At 37.6% G+C, this 14,028-nt stretch overlaps 1 protein-coding gene across 1 annotated transcript; it reads right to left on the reverse strand.

Moving 5' to 3' along the window:
- Positions 1-12,327: 12,327 nt before the first annotated feature.
- Positions 12,328-14,028, reverse strand: LOC145500308 (uncharacterized). The gene has a single exon (XM_081479798.1). It carries the CDS (start codon positions 13,703-13,705, stop codon positions 12,461-12,463), a length of 1,245 nt encoding a protein of 414 aa, XP_081335924.1. The 5' UTR covers positions 13,706-14,028; the 3' UTR covers positions 12,328-12,460.

Here is a 14,028-nt window from a genome sequence, read left to right on the forward strand (position 1 = left end):
TTGCTCTCCAATAACTGCAAAGGTACCATGCACTTCAATTGTACAATTTTATAACAGTGGTTGGCCTTTTTAGGGACAACACATTATAGTACATTGGCCAAAATACAAATAGTCCAAAAACGAAGAACAGTCTAGAAAGTAAATTTAACAGAGCCTGCAATGATTACAGAATGATTAAGCCTTATTATTGTTTTAGTCAAGCAACACATACTTAGTATAAGCTTTTGCAGACAAGGATAGTACAAATCTGGAATGATATTCCCACAACTCTGGTTACCATTGTACTATCTAGTGAAACCACAACCTGCATGCCTCTTGTATGATTTGTTTGTCAAATAGAACCAATAAATTGTATCCATTTTAGCATTCTGCAAACAGAATATAAATGGACATAAATAAATAAACAAATTAATTATTCAAAATTATTCCATTAAATTACTGTAACTAACATAATAGCCACCTAATTTGTTATAAACTACAACTAGATTCTAACCTGGGATCTACAGAAATTTGATTACCTATGATATTTTGAACTTTAACACCCAACATTTAAGTACATTGTATATGGGAGTAAACTCTTTTTCCTTTATGTTCTAAAGATACTAATTTATGCACTGCATTGTTTACTCTGTACTGATGATACTGCTTACAAAATTCCAACAGTTTAGCTGTTCTATACATTTAAATGATTCTGTGGTTATTTTATGAAAGGGCCTGTACGGTCGAATATTCCTTGATGGCCTATGTAATTTAGTAATGTACAAAGATGTTCCGATTTCACTTCCACTTTCCTGGCAATCAAATTGAAAATCGTCAGTGTAAAACACAGACTGTGGACTGCAAACCGGGGTAAAATGCAGACTGAGAGTAAAATGCAGACTGCAGACTACAGACTTCATAAGTACATATCGTTTTATAATAATAGTATCAGGCGCTGGTCTTAAACATGATTATTCAGGCTAATTGCAGTGAAAGACTGTGCTCCGGTCAGCTGACTCGCGCTCCGGTTAGACTGAATATCACTCCAGTTGGCCTGGACATCACTTAGATTAGCCTCCAGTTAGCCTGTTTTTGCTTAGGACTCAATGGTCAGTCTACATTTTAGTCTGTAGTTTGCAGTCCGCAGTCTGCGTTTTACACTGACCGAATCAAAAATCTAGTGCAAAATAAGCCTACTTACACTGTAACATTGTAATCAACCCTAAAGCCTACCACTATCAACAATGAAAAATATCAGATGGCTTACCTCTTAATCTTTTCAAGAAAGTACCTATTCTTGTGTCAACATTTCATGGCGTTCAACTTCGAATTTTTCTGTTGCGGATCTTGTTAGACCTTTCGTGAACACGTTGCTTATGATCTGACATGTTTATAACTGAGCGTTAATTTTTCCGATACCTAATAAAGAGGAAAAATCACTTGAAACCTAAAAACTCTGATCAAAATGGTTAAATCCGACGTGTTTTGCAGGGTTATATACTTGCCACGAGCGGCGAATTAATGTCTTGTTCCCAGTGTTCCTCGGCCCCTCTCGAAAGGGGAAAATCCGCTGAGTGCAGGCGCAGGGCTACGTGAACGGCGACCCAACATGGGACAATTTGTGCAACGAACATTTCAAGAGATCTAGATAGAAAAAAGTCGTTGGGGAGGGGGAAGGGGTGGCCTCTTAAGTTCCCCTGAAATCTGCCCATGAATTAAGGTTCAATTTTCGTTTTCATTATCACATCACCTAGACTGCGAGCAGTCTCTCTTCCTCAAAAATCCATGGGAAAGAACGCAAAACAAGCGCGCGAGCATGACTCATGACTGTGAGCATGATGTGCGAGCAACAATGCTGCGAGCCGCTAGTAGCGCGGACATCAGAAGACGGCTGCTAGCGGCTCGCGGCATTGCCATTCATCGCTCACACGTCACGCTCACAGCCACGCTCGCACGCTTACTTGTTTTGCTTTCTTTCCCACGGTTTTCGGTATAGCATGCGTGGGGCCGCACACACGAGGAATGTGTTCAATACAGAAGAACCCTTTCTCTGTTCTTCTCACACGTTGATTTATTTGGTGCATACAATTCAGCCCAATAGCCCTTTAAGTTTAATGCTTAGCTTTTTTTATTTGTATTACAATGTAATCCAACATGGATGCCATGCAAGTTGGATTATAAACAATTTATTGGCTGAGGTTTTTGTGATATCCGGAATAATCAAGGTGGAGGTAAGTGAAGCTGATAACACTAACCGAGCCCTTGATTATTTCGGATATCACAAAAACCGAATCTAATAATTGTTTTCTTATACATTGATTTAAAGAAAATAACGACAAACGCATTACCGCACCGAACACAGTTGATTTTCGACAAGCCATGTTCTTACTTCGCTGTCCGTGAACTTGACGTTACTCTTGAAAATCATGCTCGGGGCGCGCAACCTACAAATTATTCACTGATCTGCTAGCAGATTAGTGAATAATCTGTAGGTTGTGCTGTTTCCTAGAATTAACTGTAGTTTTTTTTTAGCCAATGAGAAGACAGATGGTGACTACAATGTATGATGATTTTAACTATTAACAACATCCAATTAAAATTCTGAGGAGCTCCGCTTTTAGGCCTGGCTAAATCTATAGATTAGGATTTTTCAAAGGGGGGTCACAATGTGTTAAAATGAGTGTACTCACCAGATTGTCATGTCATTTTCGCCATCTGGTGTAGGTGCTTTGCTTAAAAAAGGATCACTTAAGGAGGGGTCACGGGTACCCCAGCACCCCCTTAGCTATGCCCCTGGTATCATGTTGATTAATTCACCTTTTAACATTTCATTACCAACTTTCAAATTCACCGTCTTTATTTACTTATCACTACTCAATGACTTCCACAGTACTGCTCGACACTTGTCACATATGAATTCAGTTAAGGTTACTCCAAACCACTGCACAGCTATTTTGCATCAACGATTACATTTGATACTTGATTAATTTGACAGCAATTAACAAAACAATATAATTTTATCAACTTCTACATGTCATAATCTTACTTTTGATATATAGTTTCCGTAGTGTGATCGTCTGGGTGAGGGAAATCTGAAAAAAGTCTGCTCCATTCAATGTGATAAGTCAATTTAGCCATGATTGTATTGGCTGAAAGACTAATGTAAAGTTTGTCATCAGTCGTTGGTCAGTTTTGATCCGTCTAGTCAGTTAATCAATGATACCTTACATTAAGGACACTTCTGAGACCATCTCATGGATCCTACAGCCCTACATCATCTGTGTAGCCCACAAACCTACAACTACGTTATGACATTTAGTGACCAATATTAAAGGCAGGGATGAACCCAATAACAGACAGGGAGCAGGTTAATAGATCAAATGCTCCAACTGCCAAGCTTCCTACATTGGTGAGACTGGCAGAAACCTTAACACGAGACTAACTGAACACAAATGAGCCATGGGAAATGGTGATGCGAACAATCATGCTACTGTACATCATCAACTGACAAACCACAACATTGACTGGGACTCTGCTCAGTGCTTAACCTACAATACAAACTATTTTCAACAACTGACTCTGGAAAGCTGGTACAGTTACCTAGAACAAACGCCTCTTAACTGGTGTCAACAACTACCGGCACCTTACTAATGACTTATCCAGGACGGAAACGAAGCCGGCCAACGGACTTCTAACAGACCGACTAAATTTGATTAACAATATATGGACCAAAAACCAACTAATTTGACTGACAATAGATGGATTGAAACCAACCAGTAACTGATGACAACTTTTCATGAGTCTTTCAGCCAGTACCATCATGGCTAAATTGACCTATCACGTTGAACAGACCGGACTTATAACATCATAGACTGACAAACACTATTCATTTGACTCTGAAGATGACTTCCACTCTAGTTGTCGAAATGTCACTCACCAACAACAGTTCTTTTCAGAACTACCCTCACCCGGATGATCACACTATACAAACTACTGATACTCCTGGGCTCAAGCCATTTACTATGATATACAGTTTGTGGGAATATCCTTGACAAAGGTGCATGTATGACTTTTTTCTGGAGGGCACCTGCAAAGGTTTGGAGTAACCTTAAATGATTTTGTTCTCCATGAGTTGTTGAAGCTCATTGAATAGAGCACCCACTGAGTAACATTCATGAGATCATAGATTCGATTCCTGTTAGAGATTCGCAATTTTTCTTTGTCCAAAGCTCATATCATGTTGATCAATTCACTTTTGACATTCAAGATGATCAAATAACAGAAACTGATTTGTGCTAAGATACCTCTTTAACTTTATTTAGAAAATGGCCCAAAGAAAATAGTAATGCATGATTCAGTAAGTCAATAGAAACATAGAACTAGCGTGAACTGTTGAGAAATAATGATCTGGGCAAACAGAATTTACATTTTGATGATCAGAATATATGAGTTGTTTTCTAAAATTCCTGAAAGAATAACAAAACATCTCCGTGTAGAAGATTGAGAGAAGTTGTAAAAACTGTGGATTATCATATGTAGAAATTAAGAGTGGCTAATCTTACTTCTAAAAACAATCTGAAAACATCGATAATGATATAACCTTATTCACACTTTTTGCTAAAATTAAAATTAGTTTTGGCATGTGGGTTCTGTCCTCGTGTACCCGTTCACAAGAACCAATACAAAAGACCCAACAATGTTCAAAAGCTAAACAAAGGTTTGTAAAGAAAGGAGTGCAATGGTTATTCCCTTTGTGTACCGGTACACCAGGACACAACCGGCATGTGGCTATCTAATTCGTAAAATGAGAATTTAAACAACCGCAAATTGCAAAACTTTAAATTACCAACAAGCATATTTCTAACTGATAAGCTTACATCTTCTTTTTTAGATTATACAACCTACGTTCAATTAAAGCCATGTATTGATTTGAGATTACGAAGAGTAAATGAAAATATAAATAAATCATCCTTATCTGCTTCCATTGTATTAACTCTAGGAAATTCTCTTTCCTTGCGTCAAAGATGATTTTAAGAAGTTAAACTACATACAAGTCGTATCCCATATTCCTGATGTACATAGTTTTTTTTGTCAGAAACCAAAGCCCACCAAACAGAACCAAACACACATCCAGAATTTTACCCGATGTAGAGGAGTATCCGAACAAAGACCGCTGATCACAGTATAATGCCTCATGTACACTAACACTGAATATAGGACAAAAAGCGCATAATAGTTTGTGTGCGGGTACAAAATGTTCATAAGTAAAATGGAAGCGAAACTAATAGATTGACGGGATAAGTGCATCTCTTTAAACAATGAACAATGAAGGAAATTGCATTGAATCGAAAAGAACAGAGAAAGTAGCGAAAGAAATGAAAACATTAAATATTGTTACTTTCAAAAAACAAACAAATCATCAGCTGATAATCGGTTCCAATTCTAGAAAAGTGCGGAGCAACGTTCAAGTGACTATTGTTTGTAGTCTCACCATTACAACATGCCGTAGCTGACCAGATCTGGTAGAATTACACAACATTTAAGCGTCAAAAAACCAACAAAGTGCTCAATGAAGTATCATGCTAACATTTACTTCTAAGTAGTTCAATCAATTCATTGTTGTGTCTGAAAAATGCCAGAGAGGCAATGCCGTTGACAGAAGAACAAAGTTTTTGTTCGGAATACATCATGTTAGCAGTCTTCATTACTAACGGTAAAACGATTCAACAAAGCAAAATAACAACATTTTCTTCCGTCTAATATAAAAAAATTCCTCAAAAGCTCTCCCTGTAAGTTTATAGGCTGGTAAATTTATCTCTGCAAGAGCTAAATTAATTTCTTTTCACAGTTTCACTGAGCGTAGTAGTTGCCGAACAGCTAAACACATACTACTGATTACCTGTAAGTTTCCGATAAATTTTGAATGAATTTATACCTAAAAAAATGCAAAAATATGCTGATTTTTTGGTTTTCTCTCTTTTTGATTCTGTACTACACAATTTCTGAGCTAATAAATGCAGCTTCCATGATAACAGTGCAAAAAATAGGACAAAACGTATAAACAAAACTCACCCATCTTCGCTGACACCACGGCCCCCAGAAAAGACAAGGGCTGGGTCACTTGCATGTATGGGTTTTATATGAATTTATGGCATGTCACGTGTTCCCTTTTTCTCATTCTTATTGCTTTTTAAACATTTTGAATGACACTTGGAAAAGACGTATTATTTTATTGGTTGTTTCATTCGTCATGTAACTATTGTCTTATCTTTCAGTGTTTCCCATTGGAAAGAAATATTAAGGTTACCTGGAATCTGGTGCTCTGTTATATACCCCACCTTTTACCAAAAATTAGCCAATGTGCATCGACATTAATATTTGCAAAGATATGTCATCAATTCACCAGAACATGCACACTAATGTACTCAGGTTTTCAAATATGTACCTCGTTTGATGAGAATCTGAACTTCACTGCCTTGTAATTTTTATATTAATTTTGAGCTGTTTTTGGCACTTTAAAAAGTTTTTTCAGTCTTTGGAACTGGACGAAAGAGAATCTACACGTCACCAGATCTAGAAGACGTCCAAATCTGAACAAAAGCTCCAGGCCATCGCACAATCTGGATAGGGAACTCTGCAATACAATATATCTATTTGTGGCACATTTCCTTTGATTGGAAAAAAGATCAAGGCAAGTAAACATAGGAAACATAAATCTTATCGATAATCTTTGATCATGTACATGTATGGCAGTATTTTTTTGTAATGTTGTTTTATTTTCTATAGCTGTATTCTTAAACAATCTTCTTTTAATATGAGAGACAATGGTACACATATCTTATTGGCCGGCTGGGAAATCCCTATAGTAAATCAAAGTGGCTATGAGTCACTGAACTTGGAAAAACAATTATGGAAGGGTGTTATGAGGCATGGCTCATTGAGGAACTACTTGTGATGTGAGGGCAGTCTAGCATTCAAACAAGCCCATAAAGCCTTTTTCCTTTCAGGAGTGTGTCGTTGATGTTTGAAAAATGAAACAATTCAATGTTAAGAAACAGTTTCTTACTCAGGCCTGCCTACTCATTTTACATTACCTGTATCTGTACATGTCTTCCTTGTGCTGTAGTCAAAAATGGTAAGATCATTTTGTTTGGTAAAAACAAACACTTGAGCCTGGTGTATGTAAGTAAATGATTAATACTTTCACCCTTCGGTAACTGATGCACAAGTAATACGGTGCGATAGGCACTGGCTCACCGTGCAAGGCATTGCGAGTGCAAACCCTACTGGTGACTTCTAATAGTGTTACCTTTTGTTCGTATAGTGTGATCATCTGGGTGAGTGTAGTTCTGAAAAGAACTGTTGTTATTGACTGACGTTTTGACAACCTGAGCGGAAGTCATCTTCAGAGTCGAGTGAGTAGTGTTTGTCAGTCGATGATGTTATAAGTCTGGTCCGTTGAACGTGATTGGTCAGTATAACCATGATGGTATTGGCTGAAAGACTCGTGTAAAGTTTGTCATCAGTCATTGGTGAACAGTTTGTCATCAGTCATTGGTGGGTTCACCAATGACTGATGACAAACTTTACACAAGTCTTTGTGGTAGAACATAACATGTAAGACACATGCGTTCTAGCATTGTTAGTGTGATAAACTCCATTCTCGAGTTCAGATGCACGCCTTTTTTTATTTTTTGTAATGAGTGATTCACATGCTTGTTTTGGCTGGGGATAGCAGTTATATTTCAAGTAACATCAGTTCTCCTTTTTTAGTACAAAGAACGTTACTGTGGCTGCGTATATTCTGGAATCTTCCCTAGCTCGATTCAAGAAATGTCATCTGCTCTTTATAACTATTGTGTATTTGTCAGGGTTAAAATAGGGAGTGGGAACATGTTGCTTCTCCTTAGCAGCTTATTTGTTTCCTCTTCTATGAAAGAGAGCCCAAAGTTCATATTCAGCCAAAACTTTCCCACGATAGTTACATGTAAAACTAGTAAATTTTGTGACAAAAAAACTTCATTATTATTGCCGCAGACTCCATGGCACTTACTGAAACCTCCAATTAATTTCATCAGTCAATGAGGTGACTTGCTCACCAATGTGGGATAACTTCAATCAAGGAAAGATCTCTACCTTCAATACTTCTAGTTGAAACACTCCTCAATGCTATTAGTTGATAACATTGTGTATTAGTTTGATGTGGTTTTATTATTTACATTAACTGAGCTGGCAACAGAATTAGAACACACTATTCTGTGATTCGACATGACTATTTGATAACTAGATTAGTTCTTGTTATCGGTGAAATGAAAATTTACATTTTGAATAAAACAAAATCATTCCTCTTCAACTTTTCAGCAGATATTGAACTTTTCTATTCCATTTATCTCCAGCAGTGAGTTAAAAAATACACATCTTTCTTATATTTTCGTGGAAACAAAGGTATCTTGTTGTATACATTAGCAAGGAAAACAAAAGTATCAAATTACAAACATTGGCATGAAAAGTAATGCTACAAAATGAATGAAACTCAAGATAAAATACAACAAACTTAAAACCATCTTGACAAACGGTAACTGTAAGTTATTTTTGAGCAAAACACAAACATGAAAAACACACACGCTGCTAAGATTATGTCTTATCAAGTTTTTGTCCGCTCATATTCTGCAAAGGAGTGAAGGCCTAGTTGACTACCATGGGTGACAACAGCAGGGGTGAGGAACTCTGTGACTACTGCATCAGAGCTGAAAATTACACTCTGCACTATCTGAGATTGTCTCACTAGTTTCTTTTTCTGTCAAGAAACCATTTACCACTGGTAGCGTTTGTCTTTCCCTTTCTTGCGTTAAAATAATCGTCTGCAGCCTTTATAATTAATTAATTATTTGTTTATATCAATTGCTCTCAGACTCACAATATCAGGTAGGTTTGTGAAAGAAAAACCACAAAGACTTTACCTGAATAGAATCACTAAGGCAGAATCATATAAGTTTTGTCCTTACAATGAAAACACCATTATACCTCCTACCTCTCGAAAATAACTAACTTGACATGCTGCAAGTGACTGTAAAACAGCCTTAGATGGCTGATGTTCGAAACCCAGGGGGACTCCTATATGAAAAGGTCAGGGATGTTCATCGTTTCAGGTACAAATCAAGAATTCTGGTCTCACTTAGGGTGTTGTCAATGAAACATCACCATTTTAATAGCTGTCAGGGTGTCCTTTTGGGCACACTCAAAGAAATAATAAAAAAATGCTCTCATTTAATTTCTGTTTTCAGGCCTAATCTCTCAAGTACGCAAATTGGGTCTGCAAGTGCACGCAGGATCCTTTCTTGAACAGTGGCTAGTAATCGAACCTATTCTGTTTTAAGTGGTATCTTTTAGGGGTCTAATGAAGCTCAAGCAACGTCCACATTAATCTCCTTTAGGAGTTAAATTCAAATTTTCCGACAAGCATCCATTGCCTTTTCAAATGGGAGTCATCCCCCAGGTTTCCAAATGTCTAACAGGAACTGAAGGAACGATGGAGTGAAATCATTCCACCACTACAACTTGGAAAATAATAAATATTTTCCAAGTTTAAAACCATGGCTGAAGTCAATTATACAGATCAACCCTAAGTCAGCTATTAACATAAAATTATTCAGTAGCAGAAAGTGACAAAATTCATTGAGTGTATTGCACAGAAACTCTCTCAAATACAGCCACAATCAAAGAGGTAAACTTGGCCGAAATTGACTCATTTTTTTCTTAAAATTGTACAGACAGAGACACACAGGATTACGAGCCATTAAAATGCCAAGATACAAACAGTCAAACAAACCCTCCAACTTCAAAAAAACTCAATTGAATTTGCTTACAGTGACCTTCATTGTCATTTAAAGGAAAATAGAGATAAATTTGCATTGATTAATCATTGATGGAAGTACAAAAAGGGCAAAATGATTCCTTCAATGTTACAGCTGAGGGAGAACAACTGCAGCCAACCATTATGAACTTGTATAGTATTCCTTTTGAACATATTTCATGACACTGTTAAATCTACATTAAGAAAATTTTATGGCCATCTTACACCTATAGTAGTGCCATTGGCAATTCACACAATTTCTATAATTGTGAATCCACCAGCTTCATAGGGGTATGTCAAGGAATCAAATGGTCTTTGCAACCATGCCAACACATGTTTGTAAGCACAAACACTGATGAAAGTTGACCTCACAACCAACAAACACTTTCTTTAATGAAGCTGTCAAGCACTTGTAAAAATAGAGGGGGTAAGTTTCTAAAGAAACTGGTGCTGCGTGGGTGGGGAGTATAACAAGATAATTTGGTTTTATCAACTGGGTTGATAATGTGAATTGGCCACCGTAAAGAGATTTGAAAGCTGATGTTTTGAACATTAGCCCTTCATCACTCGGACAAAGGACTAATGCTCGAAACACTAGCTTTTGAATCTCTTTATGGTGGCCAATTCACATCAACCCAGGTGATAAAACCAAATTAACTTGTAAAAATTTTCCAAGCATTACCAACAGAAGCCAAATTTTGCAAGAACTGCATAATTTTTAGGGACCATTCATGGTTTACAACCAGCATCATTTAATCTGACTTGCAAAAAATAAAAAAAAAGCAATCACTCATTAAAAAACGAACAATTTTGTTTATTACAGACTCACTCAATCCTGAAACTTTCAACAAGGAATGTAAGTATTTATTTGACATTAAAATGCTTATTGACTTAAAAGATAAGTTAATTGGCATTAATCCTTTATTGAAATAAATGAAGATGGTAAAGGGAAGGTAAGGATCACATTTTACAAAAAAATGGGCCCTTTCTCAATTCACCAAAAAATATATTGACACTTCACCCTTAATGGAAAATAACAAAGCGTTTTGGAAAATCACAGTTCACAGCTATATGGAAATCATGATTCACAAGGAAAAAAATAGCCATTTCACATTTCATGGGAAATAAAAAGAGCTGATCACTGGTCACAAAAATACCCTTTACCACCCTCATAAATGTACCATCACACTTCTCTACAACTCAGTACCACAACAGAACATCAACCCCCAACGTATTAAGGCCTACGAATACCAGTATGTATCATTTCTAATATCACAAAACAACAAAAACTTCAACTAATATATCTATTAATTTGAATGAAAAACTTTGACCTTTTTGTTAAACTTTAATTTAAATTTTAACATTGCACAACCTACAAAGTACAAGTAACAGCAGCACAGTGTGCTGAACTTGTTAGATCCTGACGGCCAGATGCCAGCACTAAGCGTAAGTACATCAATTGTTTCTAATAAAATCTACCAAAATCAAATCATACAGACTTTTTTCAGTGTTACATTTTGTAAATTGCTTCTAAGTACTATTGTAAATAGTTCTGTAAATTATCAATACCTCCCCCACTAAAGGGATGCTTCCTAACATCCCCACCCCACCCCTCTGATAATTCCAATTATGCTTCATACATTTCCTTAACATCTTTGCCCTTTGAGACCCCTCCCTGCCCCAGGAATTCCCAATCCCTCCTCTGGCAGAATATGGACATTTCCTGGAACCACACACTGCATAATTCCAGATAGTATCCATTATCACCTTGACCCCAGGGAAGGTCATTAAAAATTCATAGAGGAATGGGTTCTCCGAACTATAATGCTAAACTGGAAAGCTTCAAGGTTTATGAATCGTGTCACAGCTACAATATGTTCCACGTGCAATGTTTCATTTTGCCGACTACAGAATTTTGATAAAACAAATTTTATAGTTTCTAGATTTATAGTTGCTAGATTTGATAGTTTCTAGAGCAACTAAACAAAATTAAGATCTGTGCAAAAATATCATATTGTGGAATGTTGGCTTAGCTTTAAAGACCCATTTTCACCCTTGATGCATTGCATGCTGTGGTACTTTAATCCTGGATTTCATATTACATGAAATTACCGAATTTTCCAAAGCAAACTTGCGTCGCTTGTTCCCAAAGCAATCCTTGCAATATTTTTTATTCTCTTGCTGTAAATACTTTCTCTTATTGTCATTTTTCATATTTCTAAAAGTATTTTGTAAATGTTCGGTATATTTAACAATTATTCCATGAGCGTGCGTTGGATATGAGATGGTAAATAGCCAACGAGGCCCGTAGGGCCAAGTTGGCTATAACCAATCTCATATCCAACAAGCACAAATGGAATAATTGTTTTATTAAATTCTCAACCTTCAGTTTTGCTAAATTTTCATTTAAGTTTAAGAAACGACCGGAAAGTGAGGTGACTTCCGAGTGCCAAAACTACATGATCTCATGATCACATGATGAGTGCACCGCCGTGCGAACAGTTGAATGAAAAATCAAAAGCGAAGCAAATTACCGTTGAACTGAATTTACAGTAATCCAAACTTCACGGTGTGTTTTGTACTGGTAAAAACCTTACTGCAGTGTCCTCAAGTGCTCAAAGTTCAAACTCATCGGGAAGAGTAATAACTGTGGACATTTACACTACAGTTGTAAAAATACTGGGGAAAGCTTCTCTGATCGCCATGCCGTGAAACGGAGGTTGAACTGGTGGAAAAATTATTTTCGACAAGAACTGCTCTCCCGGACTCTTGATGGGGAAATTCGTCTGGGATTGGTCTGCTCTGCTGCTGTATTTTGTTTTCCTTCCCCTGCACTGAAGTGGCACTACCAGAAGACACATTTCCAATGAAATCACTGAGAGCGAGTGACATCTTCTGTTGTTGTTCCATCGAAGGCCGCTCGTTGTAGGACTCAACTGCCTGGTCAGACTTGTGTCCCGTTATGGACTTGATGTGCCTCATCTCGCAATTATGGTCGGAAAGCACTGTGACAGATGTAGCTCTCAGGCAGTGGTTTGTGAGATGTGGTTCTATACCTGCTCGCTTTGACATCTCTTTCATCATGTTGTCGAGCGTAGTTGTACCCAGAGGTGCGCTGCAAAACCAGATTTTGTCGGCTGCGGGATTGAACTTCTTGCTTTGACCATCTCTTGGTCTCTGAAACAGAGCATCTGACGTTGGATTGAGATGACTCAAGTAGTTCTTGAGCGTTTCCACTGGACATCTTTCAGATGCCGGGACAGAAAATATCTTCGCATCCGATTCATCCTCAGCATCTGCGAGGCCTCCCTGGTGATTTTTTGTAGCCGGCAAGGAACCAGGCTGACTTCTGTTCAGTTCGTAGTATTCAACCCCTTGTGGAGTTTTTCGTAGAGAAAGCATTGCGGGTGTGAACTGTCGCTGGTTTTCACGTCCCCGTCTTCCAAAAAAGAGGCCGAGGTAGAACCAAGCCGTCCTCTGTAACTGGGCAGGATTCAAACTGTCGGCTGGGCCGAGTTCGCCACTCTCAAATAGTTTCTTCACCTGCTCTTTTGAGATTGCGTTTTTGTGAACGATGCCAGCTATTTTACCCGTTTTCCTTAGGTCTTTCACGAAAGTGTCCAAAACTTTATTTGCCTCAGTGAAAGCGGGGTCAGAGATTATGGAAAACAGTTTGTTGTGTGGCGGTGAGCAAAGAAAACGATCAATGGCGGCTCTTATGGATTTCGTGGATGAACTCTTATAATATGTGCCATCTTTCTTCCTCGCTGACGTGTAAAAGCACTTCAAACAAACGTTCAGCTCTTCTTTTGACATTTCTTGTATTGGTTTTGAAAATGTGGTGCCACCAGGACTAGCAAGCCACTCTAACATTAAGGTAAATATTGTTGTTGTTGTTGTTACGTAACCTTCATGAATACGTAAAATCTCAAAGGTCGTATTTGAAATTTTGCAACTTTTAATTGAAAATTAACGGGTACGTACCGTTAAATTATCTCATCCCGAACTTTGTGGCTTTTTTTGTTGTTTCTGGGACAGCCTTGTCCATGATTTCTTGTATTTCTTCCGTGGATAGCTCACCAAATCTGCTTTTTTCATCCATTTTTTTTTTCTGTCGACGAAACTTGGCTTCCCAGGAAAAATTTTATGCTGAACGACATTTGCCGCATTCATTTCCATATAAGGTCAAACGCAGG

Source organism: Orbicella franksi, chromosome 10 (assembly GCF_964199315.1).
Source record: "Orbicella franksi chromosome 10, jaOrbFran1.1, whole genome shotgun sequence".
Lineage (NCBI taxonomy): Eukaryota > Metazoa > Cnidaria > Anthozoa > Scleractinia > Merulinidae > Orbicella > Orbicella franksi.